Raw genomic sequence first — 20,189 nt, forward strand, 5'->3', positions numbered from 1 at the left:
GTATAATATCCTCACCCTCTTAACCTTCCCTCCCATCAAACCCTGCCCCCCCCGCCCCCAATTCCATCCTTCTAGGTTATCTCCTTTTTCTATCAGTTATTGCTTTTTTCTCTTGGGTCCTGGTGCACACTAGACCTTGTATGCACCCTCCAAGAGTAGATTTTCTGTTTCCCCTAGTCCTGTGGAATTTTTGCAATCAAATACTACTGGCCTTCCAAGCCAGATTCTCTAGAGCCTTCTCCTCCTGTTGCCAGATTCCCAGGCTGGGAAGCCTGATGTGGGGCTCAGGACTTTCACTCCTGTGGGAGAACTTCTGTGGTATAATTATTTTCCAGTTTGTGGATCATCCACCATGTGGATATGAGATTTTATTTTATCGCACGTGTCCCTCCTACCGTCTTCTTGTGGTTTCTTCTTTGTCTTTGCGTATAGGGTATCTTTTTTGGTACACCCTACATTTTTTTTTTTTTTTTTTCTTTTTTGATGGTTGTTCAGCAGTTAGTTGTGATTCTGGTGTTTTTGTAAGAAGAAGCCATCTTGATGACTTTTTCTAATTCACATTATAATTTCTTCTATGACTCATGATTTAATTGTTAGACATTATGTATGAAAACTCATTTGTAGAAATCTGAAGATGATGATAAATGCACTTTCTTCCAAAGAACTGGTGTTTGCTTCTGTAGGAACCCTGGGGCCCTACCAGCCTCGACCAATTTGCCCAAGTTCAAGCCTTGATCTAAGGCTATATTTCTTCAAGGACTTTGCATTTCTAGGTCACCTTGACCTAGAAATACCTTTGTTGGCCTTTATTTGGGTCCTGTCTTTCAGGAATTTTAAGACTGTCAAAAGGAAAGTTTTTATTTTCTGGAGTAAGACAATGATCTCAGGGAAAAAATGGCTACTGTACACCCTACACCTCAAGTGTCTCATTTCTATTTTATTTTTTGACCCATTAATTCCTAAGTTATTCACGCCTCAACAGTTTAAACTTAAAAAATATTTTAATCTACCATTTTAGCTGTATTCAGTGGCATGGTTGAACATAAATATATACATGCACACACACATATATATACATTATGTAAATGTGTGTATATATATACATACATACATACATATATATATATATATATATATATATATATATATGTTGCTACTCCCCTAAACAAGAAGTCTGCATAATAAACCTTAACAGAAGAGTGCATATACAATATGTATATACAATACAGCTTTATTTTCTCTTGTGTTGTTGTTTACTTGCTCAATCATGTCCAACTCTTTTGTGACCCCATGGACTGTAGCCCACCAGGTTCCTCTGTCCATGGGATTTCCCAGCCAAGAATACTAGAATGGGTTGCCATTTCCTTCTCCAGGGGATCTTCCCAACTCAGGGATCAAACCCATGTCTCCTGCTCGGCAGACGTATTCTTTACCAGTGAGCCACCTGGGAAGCCCTTATTTTCATTAAACATCAACAACTGAATACTATTCTAGAGATTGTAATCATTGCAGGCCCTGGCTGACACATTCAGCTACCAGCTTCTGTGTACCTTTATGTGTCACTCACTCTGAAGATTAAAAAGCCTTTCTTGGAATAGACAATACAGTTTTTTTTTAAAAAAACTGTAAACAGTATATTCACATCCCAGAACAAAAAAATAGCCTTTCTATGTCCTTTTCCAACTAACCAAGGGAAGTAACTGAGTTTACTCCTCTAATTCTCTAGCTCTCAGCTGTCGTTTAGCAAAGCCAGGAAGCAGTAGTTCACACCATATAGTTTCTTCTCAGATAGCATAAAAACTCTTGGCTGACTTTCTCCAGTCATAAAAGAAAAATCTCAAGAGAAAATATGTGTCAAGAGTTGGCTGTTACCAGAAGCAGCAAGATAAATGATGGTTTCACATTAAACATTACAGAATTATCTTTTAAACCAAAAGTTTAAAATCGTTGTATAAAAAGTAAATTAACATATCACTAATTTGTTCCATCTTCAAATGTAAATATTTGATAATGAGCTTTTTAAGGGAGGATTAAAACTAACCTCTTTCATGTATGTGTCTCAGTTACAACATTTCTCATTCATTTTACATTCAATTTTCATAGAAAATATAAGTGGATGCAAATGCATATTGATTATATTATGCCTATGATTTAGGATGAAACGAAGGTAAAAAATCCACCATCGATTCCAAAGGCATGCTCTACTGCTAGTTCTTCTTCTTCAGAAGTGACGAGTACCAAGACTGCCATCAAAGAGAACACCATCTGCATACCAAACTATCTGGATCAGGAAATCAAAGTAAGAGGCAGGTTTATTAAATCCATAACATGGGAACAGCATGAATATACAAAAAAATGACACCACTAGCATCCTTAAAACTTTTAATCGTTCCCATTGACAACTGAATTGAGTTAAAACTACTCAGCCTGAAATCCAAGGCCTGCTCTTGTTTTTTACTTGCAGATTTCTTCCTGGGACACGTTCCTAAATCACGGCACAGAGAAGTGGAGGCCAAAAAGGGAGTAAGAGCTTCACTAGGTAGAGAAAAGAGAGTTTAGAGTTTGGGGATGCTGAAGTGGCTGGAATTTGCAAATTAAGATACTGAAGAAGTACTTATGCAGAGAATGAGCTTCAGAAATCTGTACCAGATTGCTTGAGTCTTTAGCTCAATACAGACTGCACCTGCATAGGATGGGAGCTTGAGACCTGGCAGAAGAGAGCTAATGGAAGGGAGCATGCTGCTTAAAGTTACTGGAGTTGTGATCTGCTAGAGTGGAGAGCGGAGAAGGCACTGGCGACCCACTCCAGTACTCTCGCCTGGAAAATCCCATGGATGGAGGAGCCTGGTGGGCTGCAGTCCATGGGGTCGCTAAGAGTCAGATACAACTGAGTGCCTTCACTTTCACTTTTCACTTTCATGCATTGGAGAAGGAAATAGCAACCCACTCCAGTGTTCTTGCCTGGAGAATCCCAGGGACAGGGGAGCCTGGTGGGCTGCTGTCTATGGGGTCACACAGAGTCAGACACGACTGAAGCGACTTAGCAGTAGCAGCAGAGTGGAGATACCTTGCTGAACACACCAAGGATACAGCTGAGACACCAGAAAGATCACACCTTAGAAAAAGAATAGGGGGCTCTGGCCCACAGTTGCGGCTACTCTAGATCTACACTCTTAAATCCTAAAATCAAATTTCAGTAGCTCAAACTTGCCCACTTTATTTATCACCACTTATTGTAACTGCTTTCCAGAATAAAAATGAAGAGAAAGCAGGGTTCGGAGGAAGACATCTTCTATTTTCTTTCACTGAAATGACTAATTACATTCTTTCAGAGCTGATCAGTAAATGACCTATAAGTTAGAAGAAGTCAGGGGTGACGTGCAATCACTATATTGATGACAAAACCGTAAGAAGCAGAGTGGCCTGGAGAATACCACAGGCCTACTCTTCTCCTTTTGCCATTTCCATTGATTTGTCATGAAATTAAAAACAAATTTAACTTGTTTTCTTCTAGGATAAGGCATCAAGGACAGGAATCTTAACAAACAAAGCTGAATACAGGACAGTGGATTTTTCTGCCCTTTAAATTCTGTATCTCCAGCACCTAAATCAATGATAGACACAAATATTGATATCTGTTGAATTAATAGTATTTTAATAAAAGTTTTCAGGCAGAAAGTCTAGGAAAAAATATGCTCAAGCAAGAATTGATGATGGTTTACACTGTGTCAAGCAAGGCTATGGGGATAAAGAGAAATGGAGATTTGAGACATATTTACAAGAAAGAATTTACGGACCTTGTTTGGCAGTATGACATAGAAAAGGACAAGGGAGTCATCTAGGGTGAATCCCAGGGTCTTGCTTGGACATATATTCAACGTATGCAGGTGCTGTCCACTGAGATGGGGAACCAGAAGGGACAGCAAGTTTGGAATAGGTTTTATAAAGAAAAAGATGGGTGCAGTTTTAGGTATTTGGGGTTCAAACTACCTATCGTATGTCTATGGTCGCAGATGGACTGAAGTTCAGGAGACAGGTTTAAATTTCAGGTATGTCTAAATTCCAAAAGCAGATACAATTTGGGGTAAATCTGGAAACACTACATGTGCTTTATATTTTGGAATTTTAATATTTATTATAGTCCATTTTTATTGATTTATTTCCTCTATCACCAACACAGCAGTTAGCTTCCAAATGAAAAAGAAGTCAATGAAGGATTCCGATTGACTAAAGAGAATCATATTCCTATCCGATTAGGCCAATCACTGTGTTCTGGGGCCTGAGGAACAATGAAGAATCCAGCTAGGTTCACTCACTACAGAGAGGAGCAAAACGAATGGGACAGTTCTGTGACCAGAGAATCCCATGGTGCAGTAGGAAAGGATCAGTTCCCAAAGAGAAGAAAAGTGAATTGCTCCTCCATAAGATGTTGGTACTGAACAGACAAAACAAAAGAAAACTGCATGCATGGCTTAACCTAAACTATTGCAGTTGACCCTTGAACAATATGAGTTTGGACTGCGTGGGTCCACTTTAACATGGAATTTTTTCAGTAGTAAATACAACAGTGCTACATGATCCATGGTTGGTTGCATCCATGGATGTGGAATTTAGAATATGGAGGAGCCACCTATACAGAGGGCTGACTCTAAGTTATAGTTGGATTTTCGACTGCCTAGAGGGTTGGCAGTAGACTAACCTTGCCTTGCTCAGGAATCAACTACATTTGTACTGAAGATGTTTTTTCCTATTTGAAATCTGGCTTCCAAGTTAAAATCCCAGTTGTCTTGAACACTGTGTACAGAGTGACATGTGGGAAGACAAGACTGTGGAGAGAGTAAAGGAAACCTTATAAACTTTGCTCACTATGTAACCCTAATATTCTCTGTCAGATTCTGGAAAAGCTCTGCAACATTTTACGCACTGATTCTCTGGCAGAAGTTCTACAGTGGCTGCTTCATGCGAGTTCAAAAGGTGAGAGTACGTATTTGTGAACACTGAGCTCAGTTCATGGCCAGAAACTAGGAAATGTGCCAGTGTCTGAAGTTTTCTACCTTGGATTTGCAGAGACAATGCTGCAATTTTATTTCCCTAGTATTCAGTATCGGAGTCCTGTATATCCAACGGCACACAAGCTGGTCATGCCCCAAACTGAACCTTTGTGGGTGATGTGAAACACTTGTGTCCAGAGCTGGTTTGTGCTTCTCCCCCCGAGCCCATGCACCCAGGCTCTCCCTGAGCATATCTCTGGCCTGCTGGGAGCCCTCAACACAGCCTGTTTCCCCTCTTCGTTGTGGATGGCAAGAGCATCGCCTTCCAAGTTCCAGATTCTAACACCTCTGCCAGTTCCTCACCAAAACCATCAAGTCAGTCATCTCCCAGCCTCCTTTAGGCTCTTTCTGGTCTGTTTCATGAAAAATATATGCCAGTCCCCAAGTGGGATGACCATAAATAGCACAGAGCAGCCATCCTCAAACCTAGCTGGTCATCTGACTGACTGAGGCAAAACTTCTGAGGTGGGTGGGGCCTGAGAATAGGGTCGTCTACCAAGTTCCCAGGTGATGCTGATAAGCCTGGTCTGGGGAGCACCCTTTGAAAATCACTGTAGTAATCAGAGCTAGGGGATACCCATGTGTTAGGGATAGATTGATAATTTTAAATGGGGAGAATTTGGAATACTTTACTTCACGAATTCAAGATTACTTGGCAGGCAACTGAGAAGTATTTGGGGGTAAGGAGTTTTTACTTTTTTTTTTTCCTTTTTAAGAATATAACTTTTAAAAATTTACACAAATAATGAGTGCTTACTGTTGGGCAAAAAAAAAAAAAAAGGTGAGCCAGACCAAAAAAAAGAAAAATAAAATTATCAGACACCACTTTAGTAATGCTTTGATACGTATCTTTTCAGAGATGCTTATAACTTATTTAAATATTAGTTTTAATTTTCATGAGCTCATACTGTACTTAGTATTTTTTATAGGTATCTTTGTTTTCATTTGGTAGTGGCCTGTAAGGCTGGATTTTGTACTCAATATTTAAAATCTATTCCACTGCTACTCAGGGACAAGTACCCCCGTGAGTTAGCTATTCTGAGCAGTCTGCAATATCACAGGGGGAGAGAAACTAGGTTGATGTGAACCACCTTTTCTCTAAAAACCTTAACTCACACAAAGGTGCCTACCCAGAAAACAGGTTACCTTTCACATTGGAGTGCTGGGTAAAAGAACTAATCCTGTGTTTCTAGCCAACGTGATAAGTATAACTTTCATGACCCCTCTCTTTTTTAAATCAGAAAAGGAGTGGGTCTCAGCTTTGATTCATGCTGAACTGGCTGAGATAAACTTAACTCGCCTCAGAAGAAACACCTCAGCTGAACCAGCAGCAGAGACTGGGGAGCCACCCAAAGTTAAGTCACCCTCAAATTCATCAGCAAAATCAAAGGTGCTAACAAGTTCTAGGGAAGGACATCAACAGAGGAGGTAATCAAGCCCGATGGCCAGTTTACGGGGCATGTGGTTCATAATGACTTTGAATTCCCTTTTGGTTATCTTTCAAAACACTAAAATTGCTGGTTTTAAGTATCCTCCTTACTCAGTAAATGACAACAATGTACTTGTTTTCTCATATTACATTTATGAAAATGAAAGAAATCATTCTAAATTCTACTATTTAGAGCATGTTGGCAGAGGCCATGTCTTCCTTACCCAACAACCTATGTTTTTGAGAAAAGTTCCCTTTCCACTCAGAGGAACCACCCAGAAATCTAAGAAAATGTAGTGGTTCTTAGTTTACTGAAAAACAGAAGCAATAAAGAAAACCAAACTTCATTGTTATTGTATACTTTGCAAGAATGCATATTATATAGGTATCACTTTTTCTTTCTGTCTAGAACAATGCAAGATTAAAACAAATTGCTTAACCTAATTTTCCCTGACATATGCCTGGGGGCTACCAGAAGGAAAAACAACTATTAAGGGAATTAGGAATTATTTCAGCAGGAACTTTTCTCAAGCCTTGTAATTTTAATGACAGAAGAAAATACATATTTATGTGTAACATCATAGTGAAAGAATGTGGTAAGATGTTATTTAAGCTGGGAAAGAAAATCATTTTGCTTTAAAATTAGCAAAAGTTGGGTAAATCTTAAATTTGGAGAAAATAAATACTCAAAACAAGTAATATGTCACTTTAAAAAGCATTCAGATGGAGGAGAATTTTACATTGCAAATGGTTGCCACCTTGAAGTTTCCATACAATTTGAGAGTGGGAGATAGGGTCTGTTTCTCTACCCTAGTGTGTAATATCTGATGTACTGTTCATATGTTTACTTCAAGTCAGAAGAATTTTTCATCAGAAAGTACATTCAATGCTATCTGCATCAAAAAACAGAGATGTTTATTTAAGAAACATACATTTCTTAACTTGTTGATGATGGTTCAGTCTATAGAAAATATTTGTATCTGTGAATTTCATTTTGTTTCTCCAATTGATTTAGAGTGTCAAGTCAAGGATCTGAAGAAAATAAGGAAGTACTGAAAGGTTAAGTACAGTTTGTGATAATTACTGAATTGATATAAGAAAACCAGTAAGTATCTAACTAGTTGGAGACACAGGTATTACGATCTATGGTTTTAAAGGGAGTATAATGCAATAGTGATTTACAGCTACTCTTAAGGGACAGCATCTGCTGAATTTCTCGTAGAGGTAAAACTGACCTGTATTTGACTTTGTTTTGAAAGGCAAAGTGCCTCATCACACTACTTGAGAAGCAAGACCGCAGGAACTCTAGGTTTGGTCATTTCAATCCAGTGACTGGAGACCTGCACTGACCTAACAAAAAAAAAAAAGAATGGTGATATCAGTTTGGGTTTTTCACAGCTAAACTGTCATTGAACTAAATGATTTTCACTTGAAACAAAGTCAGCCCGAGAAAACAGTAACATTTTGGCAATCAGCCACAACATATGCCTGAGACACAGCTTGAATCAGCAGCAGGAGAGCACCAGCTTTGTGTCCCTCTCAGAAGTCCAGCCCCAGCCTGCAATCGGGACCAAGACATACCAAGAATTGTGGAAAGTCCTAGCTTGGTCCAAAACAGCCCAATCTAAATATGCCTGTGGGTTCGGCCAACTCCTAGCTTTAAAACAAACATAGCAACAATGACTAGAGAGCAGCCACTATGAAGCATGTCTACAAGCCTCGAATTGTCTTACAAGTCCCTCTTACACCAGGAATGATACAGCAATCAATTAGATCCATGAGGTCACTCTAGACCCCAGCAGTTTCTGTTGGGGTTAATCAAACCCCAAAGAAGTGTTATTTGCTAATATGAGGCAATAATAAGTATAGTTTAGAAATTAGAAAACATTCACTTACTCTGACACTCCAAGGATGGTCTGTTGTATCTGACTCCTAACAAATTCTTTACCCTAGGACCATAAAATCCTGACAGTGATGATTTCTATTATTCAATTTTATGTCTTATCTGCAGGTCTCAAATATATTTTACTGTGTCTAGATACTTGTATACAAACCCCCAAATCATACCCCTTAGTCTTTGGTGTAGGTATTCAGTTCACTCAGTCGTGTCCGACTCTTTGTGACCCCATGAACTGCAGCACGCCAGGCGTCCCTGTCCATCACCAACTCCCGGAATTTATGCAAACTCATGTCCTTTGAGTTTGTGATGCCATCGAACTATCTCATCCTCTGTCGTCCCCTTCTCCTCCTGCCTTCAATCTTTCCCAGCATCATGGTCTTTCAAATGAGTCAGTTCTTCACATCAGGTGGCCAAAGTATTAGAGTTTCAGCTTCAGTACTTCCAATGAATATTCAGGAGTGATTTCCTCTAGGATGGACTGGTTGGATCTCCTTGCTGTCTAAGGGACTCTCAAGAGTCTTCTCCAACACCACAGTTCAAAAGCATCAATTCTTCGGTGCTCAGCTTTCTTTATAGTCCAACTCACACACCCATACATGACTACGGAAAAACCATAGCTTTGACGAGACAGAGTTTTGTTGGCAAAGTAATGTGTCTGCTTTTTAATATGCTGTCTAGGTTGGCCATAGCTTTTCTTCCAAGGAGCAAGCGTCTTTTAATTTCATGGCTGCAGTCACTATCTGCAGTGATTCTGGAGCCCCCAAAAAATAAAGTCACTGTTTCCACTGTTTCCCCATCTATTTGCCATGAAGTGATGGGACCAGATGCCATGACCTTAGTTTTCTGAATGTTGAGTTTTAACCCAACTTTTTCACTCTCCTCTTTCACTTTCATCAAGAGGCTCTTTAATTCTTCTTTGCTGTCTGCCATAAGGGTGGTGTCATCTGCATATCTGAGGTTATTGATATTTCTCCCAGCAATCCTGATTCCAGTTGTGCTTCATCCAGTCCAGCATTTCTCATGATGTACTCTGCATATAAGTTAAGTAAGCAGGGTGACAATATACAGCCTTGACGTCCTCCTTTCCCGATCTGGCATTTAGCGTCTCCGCAGACTCACCTTTCTGCTTGGGTGGAGCCAGTGTAGGCCTTGGGAAGGTCTTATCAGTGCAGTTGTTTTAACCTGCTGTCTGCTTTGTTTTTTTGTCAGGACTGTAGATCCTTCACCTCTCTCTCTCACTGGTCCCATCCTTTGCCCATCACCAGCTCTAAATGGTTCCTACCAAAATAATGTTTGATTATAAAACTGAAAGAACGTATCCTGCATGTTGTAGTACAAATTAGCTTATTAAAGATGAGCAGGTGGTAATAAAGATGAGAATAAATAATTTTATGAATTTTGGGTGTATCTGAATCACCCAAACTTCATAAAGTTTTTTTTGTATGTCATTTGCTACTAAGACATGGCAGAAGCTACTATATTTGGATGTCTCAATTATGGTCTTATTGAGACTTTTTCTATTTCAGAGGGCAAGCCTCCATTGTTTATAAGAAGAAATGAGATGAAAATACCCGTTGCAGAATATTTCAGCAAGCCAAAATCTCTTCCCAGGCCTAAAACTCAGGAGAGCAAATCAACAAAGCCAGTGTCAGCAAGGAGTACCCAACAAGGATATAATCTCTCTGCCCAAAGAGAATTTTATCCTGTAACATACCAAAGGTAGAAATGGTATACTGGGCTAAACCTTTCAGAAACGCAAGTTTCACTTTGTTATGACATCAATTATGAAAAACACATTTTTGGTATGGAGGAATCAACAGCTCTTCTATATGGTGGTACATGTAAATCTCAAAGCAACTGTATATAAAGCTACTAAATAAATATTAATGGAAATATTTCTATTTGTAGTTAATTAGTACCTTGTGTAAAATAAATGTTTGTTTATGTACTACATTTCTAGTCTGGGGCTACTATTAATGTTAGTACATAAGTATTGGACTCTGATACTAGAAAACTCATCCATAATCAGAATTTAGGCAATTTCAATTCAACACTCCTCCAAACTCTGATAGAAAATCAACAATAATAAACAAATTTTAACATCTGAGCTACTTCTAGCAATGTATTATGTTCAATAATGTAGGACTATTGAAAAAACCATTTGTTAAACAGTTGTAACAAATGTCATAAGTTAGGAACAATTTTTCGTTTTGTGAGGAGGTGAGCATTTTTCTAATAGTCCAACTTATGAGTCAGAAAGGAACTACTGCTGCTAGTTTCTTTCTATTCACTGCTAACTGTGAATGATATTAACATTATTTTCTAATATTGAACTTTTGGTATTTTTAAAATAAACCACTCTAGGGCCATGCTGACCTGCCTCTGGAGAAATCTATATGCAGGTCAGGAAGCAACAGTTAGAACTGGACATGGAACAACAGACTGGTTCCAAATAGGAAAAGGAGTACGTCAAGGCTGTATACTGTCACCCTGCTTGTATGTGCATGAGTACATATATATGCAGAGTACATCATGAGAAATGCTGGGCTGGAGGAAGGACAAAATGGAATCAAGATCAGTGGGAGAAATATCAATAACCTCAGATATGCATTTGACACCACCCTTATGGCAGAAGGTGAAGAATAACCAAAGAGCCTCTTGATGACACTGAAAGAGGAGTGAAAAAGTTGGCTTAAAGCTCAACATTCAAAAAACAAAGATCATGGCATCCGGTCCCATCACTTCATGGCAAATAGATGGGGCAACAGTGGAAAGAGTGGCTGACTTTATTTTTGGGGGCTCCAAAATCACTGCAGATGGTGATTGCAGCCATGAAATTAAAAGACGCTTACTCCTTGGAAGGAAAGTTATGGCCAACCTAGACAGCATATTAAAAAGCAGAGACATTACTTTGCCAACAAAGGTCTGTCTAGTCAAGGTTATGGTTTTTCCAGTAGTTACATACAGATGTGAGAGTTGGACTATAAAGAAAGCTGAGCACCAAAGAATTGATGCTTTTGAACTGTGGTGTTGGAGAAGACTCTTGAGAGTCCCTTGGACTGCAAGGAGATCCAACCAGTCCATCCTACAGGAGATCAGTCCTGGGTGTTCACTGGAAGGACTGATGTTGAAGCTGAAACTCCAATACTTTGGCCACTTCATACAAAGAGTTGACTCACTGGAAAAGACCCTGATGTTGGGAAAGATTGAGGGCAGGAGGAGAAGGGGACGACAGAGGATGAGATGGTTGGATGGAATCACCGACTCAATGGACATGAATTTGGGTGAACTCTCGGAGTTGGTGATGGACAGGGAGGCCTGGCAAGCTGCGGTTCATGGCTCGCAAAGAGTCGGATACAACTGAGCGACTGAACTGAGGGTCATGCTGTATTCTTCTTTCAGTGTATTGCTGAATTCTACCTAGCAATCAGCCAATCTTTTGTTTAGAATGTTTGCTGTGATATTAAAAAATAAATATATTCTTATAAATTTTGTGTGTGTGTGTGAGTACATGCACACAATCTTAATACTGACACATACCACACTTAGTGTGTGTCAGGAATCATTCTAAATACTTTAGTTATAGTAACTTATTTAATTTTCACAGTAACTATTTGAGGTAGCTATTATTGATATCCTCCTTTTGAGAGTTGAACTCACTGGAATGAGACAGAACAGTTGTAACAAATGTCATCATTCAAATACAACAGATTTTTTTCCACACATAAGTGTCTGAGGTGTTTGTTTTCAACCAATAGATGACTTCACTTTACTTGGTGATTCACAGGCCCTTGATCCTTCCATCTTGTGGCTCTACCATTATCGAGGTTTCACTGTTAACTTCACCTTCCTGGCAAGAGAGGAAAAAGTAAAAGTGGAAGAAAGTATTAACTTCCGATAGCTGCTATAGTAAATTACCACAAACTTAACTGGTTTAAGCCAACACATATTTAAATTCTTAAAATTCCAGGGTTGAGATCCAAAAGAGATCTCCTTGGGCTAAAACCAAGTGTTGGCAGGGCTTCACTTCTTTTGGAGGCTTTAGGGGGGAATCTGTTTCCTTGCTTTTTCCAACCTCTAGTGGGTACCCACGCTCCTTGGCTCATGACTCGCTCTGTCTTTAAAGCCAGCAGGGGCTGGTTGAGTATTTCTTGTAACACATCACTAATACTGACTCTTCAGCGCACCCCTCTTCCACTGTTAAGGATCCTATCATTACACAGAGCCTGTCTGCTATCCAGGTTATCCAAAATAATTTTAAGGTCAAATGATTAGCAATTTAATTCCCCTTTACCATGTAACACCATAGATTCCAGGAATTAGGATCTTTGGGGGAACATTATTCTGCTTCCACAGGGAGGGGACATCTGCTTCAAGTCTTGGTCTTGAAATGGGAATTGTCACTTCTAGTCAGCTTCAATGGTTGAGAATTAGTCTAGCTGAAAGGAAGCTGAGAAAATTATTAAGCAGGAATCATATTTCCAACTACAACTTTATTCTGTGGTGGAGAGTTAACTGATACAAAAGTGACTGGTTTAAAGTGTAGCTGAAATCTATTTGCTTAACCACTAGGCACTACTAATATGTATGAAGACTATACTATGCTCCTTCATTAAATGCATTTCCAAGCTTGCCCTCTCTTTTCCCTTTCAGGGAGAGGTTGCAATAGCATTGTAGATTCCTTTCCCTTGCAAACTTAAGTAAAATTCAGGCTTCCCTGGTGGCTCAGGGGGTGAAGAATCTGCCTGTAATGTGGGAGATGTGGGTTTGAACTCTCGGTCAGGAAGATCCTCTGGAAGAGGAGATGGCAACCCACTATAGTATTCTTGCCTGGAGAATTCCATGGACAGAACAGCCTGGTGGGCTATAGCCCATGAAGTCACGAAGAGTCAGACACAACTTAGTAATACTTTCACACTTTAGTAAAATTCACCTATCAGACCATGTAGGTTTGGTGTCTTAGGAGTGGTAGTCCTTTGACAATTTTATTTCTTCTGTGATAACTGGTCAGTTTATATTTTCTGTATTTTGGAGAATCAGTGTAATATAGCACATTAACAAAATCAAGGCCAAAAATCACACCATTATTTCAATCTGCAGAAAAAAATCTAACAAAATTCAGCAACTTTTCATGATCAAAACAGTCAACAAGCAAGGAATTCAAGGAAAGCTACCTCAACATAACAGACCATATGTGAAAAGCCCATAGCTAACATGGAATTCAACAAAGCGAAAGGCTGACAGCTTTTCCTTGAAGATCAGGACCAAGGCAAAGATGTCCCTTCTCACTACTTCTATTCAACAGTCCTGGAAATTCTAACCAGAGCAATCTAGACAAGAAATAAAAGATATACAAATTGGAAAAGCATAAGGGGAAGAATATAATTAAAATGATTTATTTGCAGATGATATGATCTTATATGTAAAAAACCTTAAAGATTCCACATACAAAAAAATTCCCCTTTAGAACTAACAAATTCAGTAAAGTTGAAGATTCAAAATCAACACTTAGGAATCAGTTGCATTCTGATACACTACAATGACCAAATCAAAAAGAAAATTAAGGGGAAAAAAATCCCTCGTCCTATAGCATTAGAAAGGATAAAATACTTAGAAAAAAAATTAACCAAGGAGGTGAAAGACTTACACACTGAAAGCTAAAAGACAATGCTAGGAGAGATTAAAGAAGAAAGGAAAAAAGACATTCCACATGCAGTGACTGAAAGACGATCATGTTAAACTGTCTGTACTACTCAAAGAGATCAACAGATTCAGTGCACTCTCTATCAAACTCTCAATGACACTTCTTATAGAAATAGAAGAAAAATTGTAAAATTCATATGGAATTTTAAAGGACCCGGAATAACCAGAACAATCTTTAAAAAAAAAAGGCAGCAAGCCTCACACTCTTTAATTTCAAAACATATTACTAAGCAACAGTAGTTAAGACAGAGCAATACTGGCATAAAGATAGGCATACAGACCAACAGAAAAGAATAGAGGGCCCAGAAATAAATGCTTGCATACATGGCCAGATGATTTTCAACAAAGGTGCTGAGACTATACAATGGAGAGAGGGCAGTCTCTTCAACAAATGACGCTGGGAAAACCAGATACCATATGCAAAGATATAAAGTTACCTTATACTTTATAAAAAATTAACTCATTTGATTAAAGACCTAAATGTAAGACCTAAAACTATTAAGTTCCTAGAAGAAAACAGGGGAAAAACTTTAGGACATTCGATTCAGCAGTGATTTCTTGGATATGATACCTAAAACACAGGCAATAAAATTAAAGATAAATGGGACTCCATCAAATTTTAGAACTCCATGGCACAAGAAACAACATAGTGAAAGGGCAACCTATGGGATGGGAGAAAATATTTCCAAATCATATATTTGATAAGGGATTAATATCTAGAAAATGTAAGGAAATTTTATAACTCAATGATAGAAAACAAACCAATTTTAAAATAAGCAAAGGACTTGATTAGACATTTCTCCAAATCAGATTTTACAAATGGCCAGTAAGTATGTGAAAAAATGTTCAACATCACTAATCATTAGAGATGAGCACAATGAGATATCCCTTCATACCCATCAGGATGGCCACTATCAGAAGAACAGAAAATAAGTTTTGGTGAGATACAGAGAAGTTGGAATGCTTATACATTGTTGATGGGAATATAAAATGGTATCATGGAAAACAGTATAGTTTCCTCGAAAAATGGAATTAACATACAATTCATTAATCCCATTTGTGGGCATATATGGAAAAGAAACGAAAGCAGGATTCAGAGAGACAGATGTACACTCATGTTCATCACAGCATTATTCAAAATAGCCAAGAGGTGGAAGCAATCCAAATATTCACAAACAGATGAATGATAAAGAAAATGTAGTACAATGGAATACTGTGCAGCCTAAGAAAGAAATTCTGTCATGTACTATAGCTTGCATGAACCTTGAGGACATTATGCTAAGTGAAGTAACCAGTCATAAAAGGACAATATTGTATGACTCTACCATATGAAGTATCTAAAATAGTCAAAATGATAGAAAGATAGTTACCAAGGACTGGTGGGAAGGAGGAAGGGAAATTTATGTTTAATGAGAATAGAGTTTCAGTATTGCGTGATGAATATATTCTAGAAAGCTGTTCCCCAACAATGTGACTGTACTGGGTTGGCCGAAAAGCTCACTAGGGTTTTTCTATATAATCTCACTAAATCGTACACTTAAAAATAGTTCAGAAGGTAAATTCAATGTTATGTGTTTATCATAACAAAGACCTAAAGTGGAAAATATAAGACCTGAACAGCATAGTTAACAAACTTCATGAGTGTTCCCTCATTTTTAGTTCTCTACAAAGAATCTGTGTAAAATATGTATTTGCTTTTGGTATGTCTCAAAGATATGCCCATAAAACATTTGGCCCTAGATTTTAAAATACTAAGTCAAATTATTTAGAATTATAAAATTCTTTGGGGAACTAAATATTTTTTGGTGATTTTAACTTTTTTTGTCATTTCACATAAACTTTCATATGTACTGACAAATTTATAATTCCCATTTGTTTACGATTTAATATCTCCATCATTTCTATATTGTCTTGTCTCCTTCAAGTTTTCTTCTTTAAAAGACTATTATTTTTTTCAAAGAATTGTTGCCTTCAGCCTCTTAACTGTATGTTTATTTTGCTTTTAATGCTGAATTTATCTTGTTTCCCTCTTTCAACTTTGAATTTTATTCTGTTCTTTTTTAACTTGTTAAATTAAATGCATGGCTCAATAATGCTAGTCCTTCTTTTTCTAACTTAATGGGCTATAAATTTTCCTCTAAACTGTTTTACTACACTCCACAAGTTTAAACACACATTGTTTCATTAAATTTGCTTCTAAATATTTTCTAATTTTTTCCTCTGCAACCCATAAGCTGTTTTGATAAGCCTTTTCAAAAAAAACAATTTCCCAAACATACGCTTTTTAAACTTGTATTTTTTAAAATGATTTATAATTTAACTGCATTGTGATCAAATAATAAGATAGGCAAAAATGATCCACAATAATTTTCTTGTGGGTAGCTTTGAGGGTTAGCATATGGCCAATTTTATAAATGTTCCATAAGACTTGAAAATAATGTGAATATTAAAGTTGTTAGACACACAGGTATATCCATTAAACCAAGCTTGTTAATTGTGCTGTTCAAATCTTACATATCCCATCTAATGTTTCTCTTCATGCTTATTTTCTAACTATTATGGTAGATGATGTAGTTCTGTGGTCTTTGTAATTTTGTTCACTGTGATTCATGTATTTTGAAATGATGTGTAAATGTAGTTTAGAATTTTATAATTAAGTTATAAGAAACTATCTCCAATATTGTTTTTTATGGTTCTAGGTTGCAAGCCTTTCCTCTTGTCCTAGAAGTTTATTTTCTACTTTTATTGTTATTAGAGATGTTGCCTATATTATTTCTACTTTTGAAATTACTTTCCTTTGTGATTTAACATATACTTTTATGAATGTCCCTTATGCACTGGAAAACTTTTTTTCACCTATAGAACTGGGTATATACCAATTATATCTCTTATTAATTTTAGCATTTACATCTTCCATAAATGTATCCTTTGTCCACCTGAGCTATCATGTATTGAAAAGAATGAATTAAATTCTCCATATAGTACCGCATTGCTTAATATTTCATATAATTCTGAGTTTTCTTTCAATGAATTTGAATATCATGCTACCTGGTGCACAGATATTCATAACTATGATAGGTTCACTAAGGATTACATTCTTGAACACTACAACATGCCTTTCTTTTCCTTGTTTCACTGTAAAGTGTTGAACCTTCCCACCAATGTTAAAACTGTGACTTCTGTCTTCCTTTTTATTATTAGCCTGATACGCTTCTATTTTATTTTTAACATTGCTGAGTAAACTTACTTAAATACAGCATAAGTTTGGGTTTTGAGTTTTAAAAATCTAACCTGAGTGAGTTTATTGGTGATCGAACAGACATATTGTCTTGCATTGTCACTGTTTTATGTTAGTGCTGTTTTTTCAATGTTTCCTCAAGGAGCTCTGATTTCTGTACTTTGATAAATGTTCATTCTAAAAATTTATAAAGTCTGAATGTTTAGAATCTTATCTAATTCACAATCCTTAAAGCAAAGACTAAAACAAAGGGTTATACATTATTCCTTTTGGGGGGCAGGCAATGTCAAAAAGGAAGAGTGAGAAACGGAGAAAATGAGACAAGAAATGAAGGAATGTCAATATGAGAAAGCATTATCAAGTTAGCTGCTGTTTGGTTTCAAACCAGCTGACTGCATAACCCTAAGGGATAGGCTAAATGGGATAACATTTCCATTTTACAAATGAGGATTCCTGAGACCTAAAAAGGTTGAATAACTTGCCCAGAGTCACACAACTATCACAAGGCAGTGGGGAGATTTAAACCAACTCTTTCCACTAACTGTATTATCTTTTTTTTAATTTAAATTATTTATTTATTTTACTTCACAACATTGTATTGGTTTTGCCATACATTTCCTTGTATTATCTCTTGATTCTGTCACTGGTTCTCCCCTTCCGATTTAAGTGCCTACTATATGTGTCTAGCAAGAAGCCAAGAAACCAGAGATAAACATCTCTATGCTAACTGCAAGAAATTTCAATGAGTGTTCTAGAACACTGCTGTCATTAATTCTAATCCCTGCCATTCTTTTTTCTTACTTATTCACTTTTTACAACAGTTGTCTGTACTATTCTTGGCGCTCTATGGACAATTCTTGCCTTCTATCTGTATCATCTCAGTGACCTTTCCCAGCTAAAAGGTGAAATAATACATCATTTTACCTTCTGATTATAATTGGTGGGTTTCATAATTGTTCATTCACCTCCTAAAGTATCCCTAAAAGGAATCTTTAGAATTGCTTCCTTTTGGCATTTCCAAGTATTTTAACATTCTCCACAGTACAAACACTCTGATCTCTGGAGAAACAGTCTCAACAATGTCCTTTCCCTTAAAAAGGAGCTTGCTTTATAAAGACCATGTGTTTTTAAAGAAATTAAATGAGAAAGCAGCCAAGATGGTGAGTACAAAGACCTTGAGTTCACCTCTTTTTAGGAGCACACCAAAATCACAACTGCAGAACAATCACTGATGAAAAAGACTGGAAACATCAAGAAGGAACCACACGAGGGGCAGGAGGGGCAGACTCACAGTATAATCAAATCCCATAGGCCCCAGGTGGATGACCCACAAACTGGAGAATTAGGCTGTAGAGGTTCTTACAGGAGAGTTCTGAGCCCCACATCAGATACCTCGGCCTGGAGTCCGGCACTGGGAAGATGAGTTCCCTCAACGTCTGGCTTTGAAGAACGAGCAGGGCATTCAGTCAAGAGCCCCGTAGGACTGGGGAAATAGAGACTTTACTCCTGAAAGGCACACACAGTCTTAAGCACACTGGGACCCAGAGCAAAAGCACAATTTGATAGGAGCCTGGGCCAGACCAACCTGCGGGCTTCAGACAGTCTCCTGGAGAGGCAGGGATGGCTGTGGCTCACACTGGGGGCACAGACACCGGTGATGGACGCACTAGGGAACATCCAGCCTGGTGAACACTTGCCGTTGACGGTTAACATCTTGGCTCATTAGCACCAAGAGCATCAGACCCATCCAACAGCCTGTGGACTTCAGTGCTAAGATGCTTCAGGACAAACAACAAACTGGCCAGGGACACAGCCCCACCCATGACAAATAGGCTGCCTAGAGAATAGTGAGCCCAAGACCCTGGACTCACCTGGAGACACTGCCCAGCCCACCAGAGAGCCAAGACAAATCAAAATCAAACCAAAAAAACCCAATCAAAAATGTACAGACAATCTAAATAAACATGTCTCCAAAGAAGATATACAATGGCCAATAGGTACGTGAAGAGATGTTCACATTGCTAATTATTAGAGAAAAGCAAATCAAAACTACAGTAAGGTATCACCTCACAACAGGCAAAATGGCCATCATCAAAAAGTCAACAAATACATGCTGGAGAGCTTATGGAGAAAAGAGAACCCTCCTACACTATAGCTGGGAATGTAAATTGGTGCAGCCCACTATGGAGAACAGTATGGAGGTTTCTTAAAAAACTAAAAATAGTTACCTTAGAATTCACCAATCACACTCCTGGGCACATTTCCAGAAAAGGCAAAAACTCTTAATTCAAAAAGATACACACACTCCAGTGTTTGCTGCAGCACTATTTGCAATAGCCAAGACACGCAAGCAACCTAAATGACCACTGACAAATGAACAGATAAAGAAAATGTGATGTGTGTGTGTACATATATATATATATATATATATATGTACACACAAACACAATGGAATGTTAAAGGATGAAATAATGTCATTTGTAGGAACACTGATGGACCCAGAGATTATCATACTAAGTCAAGTAAGTCAGATAAATACAAACATCACATCACTTATATGTGAAATCTAAAAAAACTTATACAAATGAATTTATTTACAAAACAGACACACAGACACAAAGAGCAAACTTAAGTTACCAAAGGGCAAAGTGGGGATGAGATACATTAGGAATTTGAGATTAACAGATACACACTACTCCATACAAAATAAACAAACAAGGACTTACTATGTATCACAGGGAACAATATTCAATATCTTCTAATCACCTATAATGGAGAAGAACCTGAAAAAGAATAAATATGTATTTTATAAATACAGTGTATATGCATAACCATATCACTTTGTGATATACCCAAAATCTTGTAAAT

At 37.8% G+C, this 20,189-nt stretch overlaps 2 protein-coding genes across 10 annotated transcripts in view; one reads left to right on the forward strand and one right to left on the reverse strand.

The window, feature by feature from the left end:
* Positions 1-10,279, forward strand: part of C21H4orf17 (chromosome 21 C4orf17 homolog) — a 92,841-nt gene extending 82,562 nt beyond the window's left edge. For all 5 annotated transcript variants that reach the window (XM_070452172.1, XM_070452173.1, XM_070452174.1 and 2 more), the window contains 5 exons: positions 2,156-2,299; positions 4,893-4,974; positions 6,293-6,479; positions 7,496-7,539; positions 9,907-10,279. In XM_070452172.1, coding sequence (XP_070308273.1) covers positions 2,156-2,299; positions 4,893-4,974; positions 6,293-6,479; positions 7,496-7,539; positions 9,907-10,103 — 654 coding nt within the window. In that variant the 3' untranslated portion in view covers positions 10,104-10,279. The remainder of the gene's footprint in view (positions 1-2,155; positions 2,300-4,892; positions 4,975-6,292; positions 6,480-7,495; positions 7,540-9,906) is intronic.
* Positions 7,373-20,189, reverse strand: part of TRMT10A (tRNA methyltransferase 10A) — a 37,548-nt gene continuing 24,731 nt past the window's right edge. The window contains exons 9-10 of one of the 5 annotated variants that reach the window (XM_070452180.1): positions 12,154-20,104; positions 7,373-9,658 (exon numbers count right to left, since the gene is read on the reverse strand). The gene's annotated coding sequence lies outside the window, so the exon portion shown is untranslated. Of the gene's footprint in view, positions 20,105-20,189 lie in introns of all 5 variants that reach the window. The other 4 variants (XM_070452176.1, XM_020884238.2, XM_070452179.1 and 1 more) reach the window with 4 other exon arrangements.

This window comes from Odocoileus virginianus, chromosome 21, assembly GCF_023699985.2.
Source record: "Odocoileus virginianus isolate 20LAN1187 ecotype Illinois chromosome 21, Ovbor_1.2, whole genome shotgun sequence".
Lineage (NCBI taxonomy): Eukaryota > Metazoa > Chordata > Mammalia > Artiodactyla > Cervidae > Odocoileus > Odocoileus virginianus.